Source organism: Globicephala melas, chromosome 3 (assembly GCF_963455315.2).
Source record: "Globicephala melas chromosome 3, mGloMel1.2, whole genome shotgun sequence".
In the NCBI taxonomy this organism is placed as follows: domain Eukaryota; kingdom Metazoa; phylum Chordata; class Mammalia; order Artiodactyla; family Delphinidae; genus Globicephala; species Globicephala melas.
In genome coordinates, this window is record NC_083316.1 from 38,312,112 (window position 1) to 38,327,902 (window position 15,791).

Consider the following 15,791-nt stretch of genomic DNA (forward strand, 5'->3'; position numbering starts at 1 on the left):
GATCCCTTGCATTTCCATGTGAATTCTAGGGTCAGCTCATCTGCCAAAAAGGCAGATGGAATTTTGATAGGGTTTGCTTTGGGTCTGTCAGTCAATTTGGGAAGTATTGCCATCTTAATATTAATCCTTCCAATCCACGAATGCAGGGTATCCTTCCATTTATCTAGATCTTTAAAAATTTCTTTTTACACTGTTTTTTTAGTATCAGTGTTCAAGTCTTGCACATCGTTGGATAAATTTATCTTTAAGTAGTTTATTCTTTTTGATGCTGTTGCCACTTCTAATCAACATTGTACTGGAGGTTCTAGCCAGGCAATTAAGAAGAGAAGAATAATAGAATGTATCCATATTGGACAGGAAAAACTAAAGCAATCTGTTTGCAGATGACTTGAGCACTGTGTGCCAGGCACCCTGTATAGACATTTTGCATACTGCTTCTTTATTTGATTTTCACAAAACTCTGTGGTTTAGGTAGGTATTTTTGTGCCCATGGTGCAAATAAGGCGGTTAAGATTTAAAGAGATTAGCCGATTTATTTAGCATCACCCAGCTATATGAGTGGAAGCTGAACTTTGAACCTGATTTTGTCTGACTTCAAAAATGCATCACAAACATTTATTGAAGGCTTTATGAATATAACGCACCATACTAGATTCTGTTGCACTTTTTAAGAGAGATTTGTCCTGTCCTTAGGAATATATGTTTGAAAAGATGAATTGCAAAGCCTAGAAATAGGTACTTTTATTAGAAATTTTTTGTATTTCAGGATTTATACTTTAAAAAACATATATAATATCCATTTATGACCATAACGACTCAGGCTTTATGATATATTTGTTTCATTTTATTTGTTTATGGGAAACACATAAAAGAGTTTTTTCTTGCCACCCATATGCTATTTTTTTTCCATATGCTATTTTTTGACAGTCAGGTATTCCTCTCAAAGAGATATATTGTTATTCCGAAACCCAACTTAACTAAATCAGAATTTATTAAATATTTGTGCAAGATTGTTATTTTTAGTCAATACACGGAAATGTATAGTTACGATGAGAGGAGAGAGGATGCTTTAACCGTGTCAGTTTATCCCAGTAAGGAGGCCTGTTTTTACTTCGTGGTTGTGCATCTGTGGCTCTTGATTTATTTCTTGATCCATGGCAATGGCATTTTCCTTGCCGTAGACAATAGTAATGTTATTAATGGCATAAGCTTTTTGAATGCTTTTTATGTAATCATGTTTTTGAAGTGCCTTATATGGATTATCTTATTTAATCCTCAAAATAACCCTATTAGGCAGATATTAATACTGTCCCTGCTCTATAGATGAGGGAAACCGTAATTTTTTTAAGGTCACACTGCTTGTAAGTAATAGGGACAGGATTCAAACCCTGGCAGAATGGCACCAAGGCCACGGTTCTTAATCGTGATGCTACTCTTGACTCATGTGCTTGAATTAACTACTTTTATGTCCTGGAAATTTACCACACATATTGTTGGGAGTTTGCTCTTTACGGTTTAATTGCTGTCAGTTCATTCCTATAATAGGTGATAGAAATATCATAGTTGATGTTAGTATTCTCTTTGCCTTGCTTCAAGTTCTGTTTTACTTTATCTTTCTGCACCAATGAAGTTTGCTGTCTCTTTCTAGAAATGGAAATGCTTTTGTAAACAAGAGAGAAAACGTTTTCTAAATAAATATAGCTAGTTATCAGGTGGTTTTATGTTGCTTCAATTCAGACTGTTATCTAAGGAAATCAGAAAACTTACTTTGGTTTCTTAAATAGTAAGATAAGTGACATATGAAATCAGATCAGGAAATGAAAATAGAGAAACATCTCATAGTCAAAGGAAGAAAAGTAAACAAAACTACCTCCTTCACCTAAATCAGGTATATATTCATTTTTTCTCTCTCTTTCTTATATTTACATCGCGATATGTTTTACTATAATTTCAATAATGTACATAGTGTATAATTTCAATAAGGTATAACAATTATTACAAATATAATATTCAGCCCATATAACACATTAAAAACTGCAGTAAATCCTCGAGCTATAAAGAGGATAAGTCATAGCCCCATAGGGTGATTGAATAGGTTACATAAAACTCGATTTCCATAGATTTTTCTGCCTAATGTTTATTACGTTTGTTAGATCTTTCTCTGTCAAAATTCAAATTGTTTCTTATATTTTGTCTCTTTTCTTCAAGGCTGATTGTTTTTTAAATAACCTAAGTCCCCTTTTACCCCTATTTCCCAAAAGTCCTAAAATTTTACTCCTTTCCTATTCTGCCACTTTACTCAGAGGTCTAGGTAAGCATGTCACACTTTTGCAACATGAAGCACTACTTATTTAGAAATACCACAATGCTCTGATTTTCTCTTTTGTTTATAAAGGTTATAAATATCACTCTCAGGTGTGAGTCCTGACATGTAGTGCTGTGGATCTGCATAAAACTCACAGTATCAGGCGGGTTGTTCAGAGTCCCAGAATTGCAGTTCGGCAGTACAGTCTGCATTGTGATCAGAAAACCAAACCCCTGGTTCTCTACGTTTTGGAATCAGCTAGAGTGTTAATGCGCTGGACTGTCTTGGAGATGCTTTAAAATGTTGATTTTGGTCTTCAAGTGTGTCCTCAAAACAAGAAAACAAGGATTTACTGCCAAAATCACCACTGCTTTTATCAGCCTATAAGTTCCTAGTGCCCTTGTCTTTTTGTTAGTGTCACATTAAACACCCAGTTCTCGGATCAATGCAGGTGTTTGTCTTCTTTGAACCCTGTACGTGAGCTGCTGAATCCTGTTGGAAAAAACCACTCATGTGGTTGTGTGACTTAGTATCCCTACAAAGTTGGAACTTTGTCAGTGATACTGGAGGCTCATTCTCTGTGTCCCTGGTTAATAGACTTTCCTGTTTCTCACATCAGTATGTGATGTGGGAATTATGATTTCCTTTTCTTCTCCTGCTGTGTGAAAATGTCCCACATTACTTGCTCTGGATTATCAGGCCTGAGATGCTACTGTCACCTCTTGAGAATAATGCTCTTTCCTACTAAAGCAAGGTCAGAGAAACCTGCGAGTCTAATAATTTTGTGGTCCAGTCTTGGCTGTGGACCATAGACAAATGTTTGTAACTAAGGTTCTTATTTTCAAAGTGAAAATTAACAATACCCAGCTATAATTTGGTCATAGTATAAGGCACTCCCACGACCATTTTTTTGGAAACTGAGTGTGGGGGTCAACCTGGGTATGTCCCATTTTACCTTGAGGAAAACAGGTAGGTCTTCTTGTATTTAGGTCTGATGTTAAAGAATGGATGAAAAAGCATAGGCTATTTTCTCCCTGCTCCCCCTCAACGCATTTTGTAGAAGTTAACATTTCAAGTTCTGAAATAAAGGCTAAACTAAATAGTTATGCCAAAAAACTTTCAGTTCAAAAATATAATTATTTTTACATCCAAATTGAACAGAAATTGGTTTTAATGTTCAAACAACTTTAGTTTTATCGGGCAATAGAGATCACCATGTATAGTGGGGACTAACCAGGCCTGATCCTATTTTATTGTGGATCTGTCTTGATCTCTGTGGGATTCCTGTCTTTCTTAATGGACAGTAAATCTTTCCCTACCCCAAATGTGTCTGTCTTCCGAACCATGAAAAGCACCCAAAGTACTGACTATAAAACTGGAAACACAGAGAATTAAAGGCATATAGGTTTTGTGTTTCCAGTAGATATTCTTAATTATTCTCATATGTTTTCAACACTTGTTTTTAAATTATGAAGTTGTATTTACATTGTTCATTTCTTTTTTAGCAAGACATAGTGTAGCAACAAATTAAGAATTTTGATAAACTGCGGGTATGAAAATAAAAATACCACTTCATGATATGCTTCAATGAAAATTCTTATTAAACACTAATTTTTGTATATACATTGTGTTAAAACAAGTAGAAGAGACAGCTTATCCAGGTTACCTAATACTGTTAATATTTAAACGGCTCTGTATACCTCAAGGAGATTTTATAAACCATATCTCACTTGGTTCTCTTTCTCACTTAGTCCTTTTATCAACCTGGTGAACTAGATCTGATTTTATCCCTGTTTTATAGCTAGGAGAACTGAACTGTGCACATATGCTCCAACTGGAACAGTATCCACTTTTATCTGTTTTATATATTGGGCTTACATGAAATATTTTGTTTGAAAAAAAAGACCATGGCAAAAAAAGGTTTGAAAACCACTCACCTACACTGTGCTATATATAAATACATAGCTAGATTCTCTTGAGTTGTGTCATTTCTATTTTCAGTAGGAAGTAATTTAAATTCATTGAAAACACAAAGTTTCTAAAGTGCAGTTAGGTTCTAAAATATTCTTTAGGGCTTAAAGCCATTTTTTTGAAACATGTTTTTACTGCTCACATTTAAATTGCTTTGATTCAAATAAAATTAAAAATGTATTCATCTTAGCTTAAAAATTTCTAAAATGAATCTTAACTTAGGGACATATAAAGTTCCCCATGTTTTTAAATGGTGCATAATGAATATTATATTGCAGATATATTATGTATGTTATGTGTAATGGCAGGAGGGAATTGCCATGGTTTTGCAGTTTACATTATAGGGACTAATTTTTTGAAGGCAATATAATAGTATAACCTTAAGAATAGATAATATTTTATAAATTGAAACTAATAGAGTTATTGTAAACTCGAATTAGTAAATAATGTACATTTTGGGTGATATTTAGGCATACATACTTTGCATTAAAGTATGTTTAATAAAACACACAATTTCACTTATCTAGCGATAGCTATTCAATGACTCTATTTTACTTTGAATTGATGCTGGAGTTTTCTGTGCAAATGATACAGTTATAGCAGAATTTGTTGGGAGCACGGTATTGGCTGGAAGTTGGCTCAAGGTGGGAGAATGCTAATTACAGTATAACTGCATATTTTATTAAGGAAAAATGAATCAGTTTCTTTCCTTGAATAGGATGTGCTTTCTGTGAGACATCTAATCTTGATTACTTACAATTTGAGAACTTTCTTTTAGTACGCCATCTTGTGTTGACATTTTGAACTCCTCTCAAATAAAATGTGGATAAACATGGGAGAGGGTCAGTGATCTACAAAAACTAGTTGGCAAATTGTTATATCAAAATTAAACTCATTTATATCTTGAATACTCTATAGAATGTTCAAGTAAAAAATGATTGAAATAACATTGTTACTTTAAAAATTCACTGGGATTTACTTAGTATGGTGTTAAATAGTACATAAATTATTCACAATATTGCTACCTCTATAGTTGCTATTTTAAAAAGAAAGGAAGACACATAGGCAGAACACTCTATGACATAAATCACAGCAAGATCCTTTTTGACACACCTCCTAGAGAAATGGAAATAAAAACAAAAGTAAACAAATGGTACCTAATGAAAAGGAAAACATAAACAATATGAAAAGACAACCCTCAGAATGGGAGAAAATATTTGCAAATGAAGCAACTGACAAAGAATTAATCTGCAAAATTTACAAGCAGCTCAATATCAAAAAAACAAACAACCCAATCCAGAAATGGGCAGAAGACCTAAATAGACATTTCTCCAAAGAAGGTATACAGATTGCCAACAAACACATGAAAGGATGCTCAACATCATTAATCATTAGAGAAATGCAAATCAAAACTACAACGAGGTATATCACCTCACACCAGTCAGAATGGCCATCATCAAAAAAATCTACAGGGTTTCCCTGGTGGTGCAGTGGTTGAGAGTCCGCCTGCCAATGCTGGGGACACGGGTTCGTGACCCGGTCCAGGAAGATCCCACATGCCGTGGAGCAGCTGGGCCCGTGAGCCATGGCTGCTGAGCCTGCGCGTCCGGAGCCTGTGCTCCGCAGCGGGAGAGGCCACAACAGTGAGAGGCCCGCGTACCGCAAAAAAAAAAAAAAAAAAAAAAAAAAAATCTACAACCTATATGCTGGAGAGGGTGTGGAGAAGAGGGAACCCTCTTGCACTGTTGGTGGGAATGTAAATTGATACAGCCACTATGGAGAACAGTATGGAGGTTCCTTAAAAACCTAAAAATAGAACTACCATACGACCCAGCAGTCCCATTACTGGGCATATACCCTGAGAAAACCATAATTCAAAAAGAGTCATGTACCACAATGTTCATTGCAGCTCTCTTTACAATAGCCAGGACATGGAAGCAACCTAAGTGTCCATTGACAGACGAATGAATGAAGAAGACGTGGCACATATATACAATGGAATATTACTCAGCCATTAAAAGAAACAAAATTGAGTTATTTGTAGTGAGGTGGATGGACCTAGAGTCTGTCATACAGAGTGAAGTAAGTCAGAAAGAGAAAAACAAATACTGTATGCTAACACATATATATGGAATCTAAAAAAAAAAAAAAAGGTTCTAAAGAACCTAGGGGCAGGACAGGAATAAAGACACAGACATAGAGAATGGACTTGAGGACACAGGGAGGGGGAAGGGTAAGCTGGGACGAAGTGAGAGAGTGGCAAGGACATGTATACACTACCAAATGTAAAATAGATAGCTAGTGGGAAGCAGCTGCATAGCACAGGGAGATCAGCTCCGTGCTTTGTGTCCACCTAAAGGGGTGGGATAGGAAGGGTGGGAGGGAGATGCAAGAGGGAGGAGATATGGGCATATATGTATATGTATAGGTGATTCACTTTGTTATAAAGCAGAAACTAACACACCATTGTAAAGCAGTTATACTGCAATAAAGATGTTAAAAGAAAAGAACCGTTATAAGAGGAAATTCCAAATGCTAATGAACATGTCTAAAAAGGTTATTCCACGAATAATCAAAGAAATTCATAATATAGCACTTTCCTTACCAAATAAAAAAAAGGAAGATAAAATTATTTTTATAAGAATGTAATGTGTAGTTCTACTTCAGATTTTTCAGTATGATAGCAAACTTTCTCTTCTCCCCGCCAAAAGCAAGTTTTCTATCGTACCTGATTTCCTTCTTCAAACAGTTGCAGTAACAGGATATTCCTAGAAATCAGCCTTACAAATTTGAGTATGGGAAGAAAGTCCACTTTTCAGTGAAAAAAAATGCGGGAAAGAAAAGGAGTGTCTATAAAGTAATTAATCCATAGCTTTACATTAAGAACGTAGGTTTATTTTTTAAAATAATGGGTCAGCTGGTAAGTCCGTGTAATTTGGAGATTTAGAGGTTTGAGTGTAAATAGATGTGGCAGTGGGATGAAATAGTAATTCAGGAGAAAACATTGAACTGTTGTTGCTCATCTGTTAGCCAAGATAAAGACCAGGAGGTCTGGGTGAAATTGGTAAAAAATCATTTGAGACAAAGTCAGGGTGGCACATGAATACCTAGGATTGGCTACAAAGTGTGGTGATAGAATATTCAAATTTCAAATAATTATCTTCCAAAAAAATTATCTTCCCATCTAGTTTAGCAGAATATTTTATTTCATTTTCATTTATATTGCATAAGGCAACAATTTGGTACCAAAATGGTAGTTTCTACTTATATTCCCTGAATATGTGTGTGAACACACATACATACATCCATATATTTTAGGATGATCACAAAGTAAGTATAATTAATTATCCAGGGTTCAAATAAAAAAATAAAAACCAATCATTACTCATATATACTAAATGAGCCTTATCCTGATGTTCAGCTTTGGGATTGATGGATTTTAGTCATAAAAAAGTTATTTGGCAGTAGTATTATCAAAAACGAAGTACCTTCTGTGTCTCTGTTTACCTCCTCAGTGAACTTTGGGTGTCCGGTAGAGTACACGTATTAATTCCTATGGCCCTTTACGATTTCCAAGGTTTATGTTCCCCGAGTTCTTGTTTGTGTATAGTTTCACGATCCTCAGACACCAGTACAGTGTTTGACACTATAGTAAATATGCAATAAAATGGTTGATGTTATTATTTCAGACCATACCATGCTCCCCTAAAGTAAACAAAGGAAGCAACCCAATGTCAGCGGGGGAAGTTGAGGAGGAAACATACATGCACATACACATGAAAAAATAGATTAAGAATAGGTTAAATGGTAAAGTAAAAGAAAAAGTAGTAGAAATTGAACAGTCTGCTCTAAGTATGTCCAAATATATGCAGCAGTATATATCGCTTGAGGCTGGATGAAGAAATTTTTCCAATTAGTTTCCTACCATAGGTAGTTTTTCCTGATGTTTCTGAAATAGAATCAAACTGTCCTTTTAAGGCTGACAAAGGAAATCTATCAATTTATTTGTTTTGAAGATTCTCTTTGGGGAATGTCAATCAGAACTCTTTGTGTGATTGGTCCTGCTTTTTGTCTGCAAAGCTACCATGTGGGCCTATTCTGAACATAGAGGATGCTCAGAATGGGGCCATCCTTCCCCACTAGTTAAGCAGTAGATGAAACTATCCTCTGAAATGAGTGAACATAGGAGCAATGGCACTAACAAATGCGGCTGTCTGCTGTGCCGGGCACCACAGGCTGCATCGTGTTAGGCCTCATCAGCTACCTAATGCAATGTAACTTGGGAGATAAGATAAATCAGGCAGATGACACTGTATCAGATTTGAAAGATGAGAGCTCTTCCAAAGCAATTGCAGAGTGTATATTTCAGTGCTGTTGACTCCAGGAGGTTATTGAAGTCAAAAGTCTTTCCAACAAAACCAATCTTTCAAGAGCTGGGTAGCAAGTAAGCAGAGTCATGCTATTTCTTCCAGAGAAAATTACCTAGGAAGAAATGGAATTCTCCTTTTTATATTTGTTTTACACAGCTTTGTGGTTAATTAGTATATCACCAGCTTAGGTATCTGCTTTTTTTTTAGTGCATCTCATGTGCAAATGTGTATTAAGCAGGCGAGGTGGATTTTCCAATTAAAGGATATTTTCATCTATTGCTAAATCATTCCAAGTGCAAGTGCCTAAAACTAACTAAAATGAACTTTTTAATCATATTTGTGACTCTGTATCAATAAATGATTATTTGCTAATTGTTACCTAAATTTAGAAATTTAATTCTTTAAAGTGATATTTCTTCCCTTTTCCCCGTCCAGTTTTATTGAGATATAAATGACATACAGCACTGTATAGGTTTAAGGTGTACAGCACAATGATTTGTCTTACATGCATCATGAAATGATTACTACAATAAGTTAGTGAATATGCATCATCTCATATTAATGGAAAATAAAATAACAAAAGTATATTTTCCTTGTGATGAGAACTCTTACGACTTACTCTCTTAACTTTCATCTACACCAATGTTAATTATATTAATTATGTTGTACATTATATTCCTAGTAGTTATTTATCTTATAATTGGAAGTTTGTACCTTTTGACCACCTTCCTCCAATTCCCCTTCCCCCCACCCCTCCACCTCTGGTAACGGCAAATCTGATTTCTTTTACTACGAATTTGTTTGTTTTTGAAGTATAATTGACTTACATACAACACTTCGTTAGTTCCTTGTGCACAACATAGTGATTTGAAATTTCTATACATTACAAAATGATCACCATGGTAAGTCTAGTTACCATCTGTCACCATACAAAGATACTGCATTATTACTGACTACCTTCTCCACACTCTACGTTTCATCCCTGTGACTCATTTATTTGGTAACTGGAAGTTTGTACCTCCTAATCTCTCTCACCTATTTCTCTCATCCTACCACCTACCTCCCTTCTGGCAACCACCTGTTTGTTCTCTGTATCTATGACTCTGTTTATATTTTGTTATGTTTGTTCATTTGTTTCTTTTTTTAGATGCATGTAAGTGAAATCATACAGCATTTGTCTTTCTCTGTTTGATTTATTTCAGTTAGCCTAATGCCCTCGAGGTCCATCCATGTTCTCACAAATGGCAATATTTCATTCTTTTTTATGGCTGAGTAATATTCCATTGTATTTATACATATACCACATCTTTATCCATTCATCTGTCAGTGGGCACTTAGGTAGCTTCCACATCTAGGCTATTGTAAATAATATTTCTTTTTAATATTCTAAAACTTTGCATTTTCTATTTATTATGAAGAATGTCATACATTTAATTTAGGAATATGGAGGATGGGGAAAAAATGCTGAATTGATTCCCTTTTCTTTCGTAGCCTACTGTGTGTGAACGAGAGCTGTGTGTATTTGCTTTTCAAACCCTGGGAGTAATGAATGAAGCTGCTGATGAAATAGCAACTGGAGCTCAGGTAGTAACATGTGATACTAACTATTCTATATTTTTATTTGAAAAATTTATTCTGATCCACTAGCTAACTTCACCTTTCTTTGGGATGAATTTTTGATAGTTTCTTGATAGATTAAGAAAGCAAACCAGCATTTGATATTTCTAGATAGAAACTAAATTTTGCCAGCTTTATCTAATGTGTGCTTTTTGTCCTTTTGCAATTGCCAAGAGGAGAAGTTAAACCAACTTTAATTGTTTGAAAAATAATTACGTTTATTTCTTATATGGTGAAATTGAGATACTGAAACCCTTGCACTTGCATTATGTAATGTTTATTTGTAAAGTTATAGTGCCATAAAATGGAAGCCAATTTATTTTTAAAACTTAGGTGAAAAGATAATGGACAGAACATGTAATAAAAAGAGAGCATTCAATTTTACAATAGCAATGTTTATGACATAGGAAGGAAAATATAAAAACAAAGAAACAACTTGAAAGTAGAGAAGCATCCCATGTTTCTGGAAAGGAAAAAAATCTGTTGTAAAGATGCCAAAATTTATTACTTCATGCAATGTCATTAAAATTTCAACTAGTTTTTGTTCATTTATGGAACCTGACTGAAATACTAATAAATAGATGAGAAAAAAATTACAGAAAACAAAAAATAATGAGTGTTAATTAAGTGAGGCTAGACCAACCAAATACAAAACCATATTATGTAATCCTATGATATTTTGAAAAAATATAGTACTGGCAAAGAGTAGAAAGTCAGATTATCCCCAAAATAGGTCAAGTTATAAATACATTTAATACATATTAAAGGAGGTATCACATTATATTGTAAAATAAAAATGATTTAGTGAAGGTGGGAACAAATGACCTACAACATGGGGGGGAAAACAGGTTATCTCTTTATGCTGTGTGCAAAAACAAATTCCAAATGGCTTAAAGAATAGTTTTGTTTAAAAGTATTATACCCACACTAGAGGAGGGTTGAATTAAGCGTGCACAGCCTATGTAGGGCCTCAGGTTCATGCATTTATGCAGATACAAAAAATCATGAAGAAAAATATCAACAGATCTGAGTCCATACATACTTCACACTTTTTACTTGAAAAAATAGTGAACGCTAAGAGCTAACACACTTATGAAAAAGTGTGTTTTGCTACAAACTTAATTACATAGAAGCTCATAAAAAGTGAGACAAAAAACATGAAGATCATCACAAATTAATAGAGGAAATGAATGCACAATTCACAAATATGGGCCTATAGTTAGTAAAGAAACATGAGAAAATACTTAGTCTCACTAAAAATCAAAGGAAGCTAAATGTAAAAGAATTGTATAAAATTCACAAAGATGGGTGGAAAGAATGATCACGCAACAGACATCTGGTCATTCTTATAGTAAGTATCAAATGCCTGCTATGTAACAGGCAGTACACTAGACTAAGATACAACAGTTAACACAGACAGCCCATGCCTTATGGATTTAGACTCCCTTAACCTCGTTATTTCACTGATTACCTAGACTGAGATGCATCCACTTGATGAAATTTTAAGGACCATATTTGTGATGTAATGAGTTATAAATGAAAATAATGCAAACAGAACATTGATCATATGCGATGTGAAAAATGATTCCATGATTAAAATAAATTTCAAAAATGCAGCTTAATATTGCCCCTATACCCAATGTGCACAAATTTGCATACTAAAAGCTCTGAGAATCCCTAAAACTGAAGAAAATGACTAGCCTATACTTAGAGGGTTTCTCAAATGTATCTATCCATGGTGAGTCTTTATCTCTTTTTAAAAATGGTAACATTTTTCTCATCCCTTGAAACTAATATTGCTTCAAAAAAGGTTCTTTAATATATGCTATTTATAGCTATGTAAAAATAAACTTTACACAGGTGTGTGTATGAGTGTACATATGCACATACATGTATATTTACATGGATATGTGTGTATATATGTGTATAATTTTTCAAGTGGTATAGTTAATATTTATGCATTTTACTGGAAGTAAAGTATCCCGCATACAATTTGAAAAGGGAAGGAAGTAAAGCCTAGAAATAAGGAATAATTGATTAGAAGGAAAACTAACATATTAACAGTAGGCTAGGTTGAAAGAATAATAGGTGCTTTTTCCCCTCTTACTAGAGATACATCTCTAAAAATAATGGTTCTTAAAGTGAAATTACTTTTGGATTATATAATGATAGTAACAAGGCACAAATACTCGATCAGATCAATTCAGTGATTCAACTCGAAAGATCAGTATCCAAAAATCTCAGAGAATTTAGTGATTCTACTCCAAAGTCAATGCGGAATATTCTTTTCACCACTTTAAAGGAGATACCCCAATATTCTGGTTATAATCCTGGAGATTACATGGAAATGGATTCCTTTTCTAAATAAAAACTGTATCTCTGTAGCCTTGTTGCATCAGTTGACTCCTGAATTTCTAATGGTGCTCTGAGGAGCTCTGGAGGTTGCAAGAACATTCTTCAGAGGGATCTGCAGGAGGCTGCGCTGTGATGAGAGTGTCTCAGCAGCTGGGATTCCAGGCCTCTGCTTTAACCAGAACAGCAGCTCCATTTTATTCTTTTATGTTTGGGGGCTCTCATATACAATTTTCTTTTTAAAAAAGAACAGATAAAAGGAATTACTCTTGAAATGTTTGAAGGCCATTAGTCTACAATTTTAAATTCACTTCTTTTCCGGAATACATTGTACATCATTTTACTCTGTGGAAAAATTAGCATATGTAAATAGAGTACAAATCCAAACAGTGTAACATAAACCTTTCTTTGTTCAAAGATTCTGAATGCTAACTCCTATAACAGATAAACCATAAAATTAAAGTGACTTAACATGGTAGGCTTTTATTTCTAACTCACACAACTGTTCGGTTAGAATGTTTGTTGGGCAACTGTGTGATCACTGAGGGAACCGGATTCCGTCCACCATATGAGTCTGCTGTCTTCAATACTGGCATACAGTAGAGGGGAAGGGAGAAAAGGGGAGAAAGAGCGCCTGTTTCTTCATCAGCTCAGCCCCTTTCCACTTTCTGTCCATTGGTTAAAACTAGTCTTATGGCCTGACTTAAACAAAAGGGGTAGAAATGTCGCTTGCAGTGCAGTTGCTTCCAGGCAGTAGTAGCCCTATACCTTGAAAGCAAGGAGTATGTAACTTCGGTGGACAGCAAGAAATTTTGCCAGGGTAGTTACACTGTTTCTTTTCAGTTCGGTTAACACATATATTAACAAAAATATTCTGTTAATTAACTTCTTTACCCCTACATCCATTATTTTCATTATAATTTACTTAAGTCCACTAGTGAAATTATTGGCAAAACAATGCATTTGCTTTTTTTGGTAGTTTTGATTGTTTTGAAGCGTTGGGCACAAGGTTTTTAATTAAAGTATTTGATTGAAAGGGGAACATTATTCAGGTTATTTTGTATCCATTTGTGCCTTCCTTGTTGTAGTGAAAAACACATGATGTAAAATTTACTCTATTCATCATTTTTAAGTGCACAGTTCAGTAGTGTTGAGTATAGTCACATTGTTGTGAAGCAGACTTCCATAACTTTTTCATTTGCAGAACTGAAACTCTATACCTGTTGAAAAACTCCCATTTTCTCCCTACCCCCATCCCTGACAACCACCGTTCTACTTTCTGTTTCTGTGAATTCGATTACTTTAGATCCTTCACAAGTGTAGGCATATAGTATTTGACTTTTTGTGACCGGCTTATATCACTTAGCATAAAATGTCCTCATGGTTCATCCATTTTGTAACAGGTGACAGGCTTTTCCTTCTTTAGGGTGGATAGTGGTTCATTATACGTGTATACCCCATTTTGTTTATCCATTCACCCGTCAATGGGTATTTTGGTTGCTTTCACCTCTTGGCTGTTGTGGATAATGCTGCTGTGAACATGGGTGTGCAAACATCTCTACAAGATCCTTCTTTCAATTCTTTGGGACATATACCCAGAAGTGGGATTGTCACTTACAGCAGGATCATATGGAATTTCTACTTTTAGGTTTTTAGAGGAACCTCCATACTGTTTTCCATAGTGGTTACACCATTTTACAGTCCCATCAACAGTGCACAAGGGCACAAATTTCTCCAGCTGCTCACCAACACTTTTTATTTTCTGTTTTTTTGATAGTAGCCATCCTAATGGTTGTGAGGTGATATCTCACTGTGGTTTTTATTTGCATTTCTCTGATGACTAGTGATGTTGAGTATCTTTTCATATGCTTTTTGGCCATTTGTATGTACGGCTTCTTAAAAGAAATGTCTATTCAGTTCTTTTGCCCATTTTAAAATTAAGTTTATATGATTTTTTATTGTTGAGTTATAGGAGTTCTTTATGTATTCTGGATATTAACCTCTTATCAGATAAATTATTTGCAAATATTTTCTCCCATTCCATGTTGTTTTTTCACCCTCTTGATTTTGTCCTTTGATGCATAAAAGTTTGATAGAGTCCTATTGTCAATTTTTGTTTTTGTTGCCCATGGCTTTGATGTTATATCTAAAAAATCACTGCTAGATCCAATGTCGTAAAGCTTCCCCCTGTTTTCTTGTAGGAACTTTACAGTTTAAGGTTTTATGTTTACATTTTTATTCTATTTTGATTTAATTTTTGTGTGTGGTGTAAGATAAGGGTCCAGCTTCATTCTGCTGCATGCGTATATCCAGTTTTCCCACCCTCATTTGTAGAAAAGACTGTCTTTTCCCCATTGAGTGGTCTTAGCACCCTTGTCAAAGATCATTTGATCATACATACATGAAGGGTATGTATTTTTACAAAGCTTCAAATGCATCCTATGACATATAATTTTTTAAGGTATTTATAAGATTGTACCAATTCATGGCCCCAAAAGTTTCAGAAAAGGCTCTTTCTCAGGATTCTTGCTTGGGTTTTACTATATTAGGAGACCAGATAATACTGAAGACAATTTGTGTCCGGGTTACGGTGCATCTTTCTGGATGAGTATGAGTATGGGAGAGGAAAACAAAAAGGAGGGTTTTAATTTGTCTTTATTATTATTATCTGTTGCTTGGAATCCAATTTACTGCAAACACACACACACACACATAAATGGAATAGTGTGGTAGAAACATACTAGCTGTTTCAGTTCTACTGTTTTCTGAGTAAGTCCTGTGGGTATCTATGTCTGTGTACTTTGGAATGTGTTACTTATAGATCCTATACCCAATGGCTTGAGTGTTGCTAATTATTTTAGGTCACTGGAAATTCTGGATGCTGTGATTGGGTGGATGTGTTTTGTGAGTATACACACAACATAGTGAGCCCTACTGTCATTAGGTCAAAATACCCCCTCGTTAACCATAAGAATCAAAAATTGTCCTACTCTTACTGTGCATTTTTTAAATGCCTGTTTCAAAACTTTCTGGAAATATCTTTCCCTATAAAGATTAAGTCAGCTGCTTCCTTATGAAGTCTCTTGTCTTTACCCTATAGGTACGTCCGTTCTGATGAGCTCTGTCCGTTTAGACCGTATCGGCTTTCTTGATTCAGTTGCTAGAGCGTGTTGTTT

At 34.8% G+C, this 15,791-nt stretch overlaps 1 protein-coding gene across 1 annotated transcript in view; it reads left to right on the forward strand.

Moving 5' to 3' along the window:
- The window catches only part of PARP8 (poly(ADP-ribose) polymerase family member 8), a 182,310-nt gene that overhangs the window by 136,806 nt on the left and 29,713 nt on the right, over positions 1–15,791 (forward strand). The window contains exon 16 of the mRNA XM_030881971.3: positions 10,138–10,230. Coding sequence (XP_030737831.2) covers positions 10,138–10,230 — 93 coding nt within the window. The remainder of the gene's footprint in view (positions 1–10,137; positions 10,231–15,791) is intronic.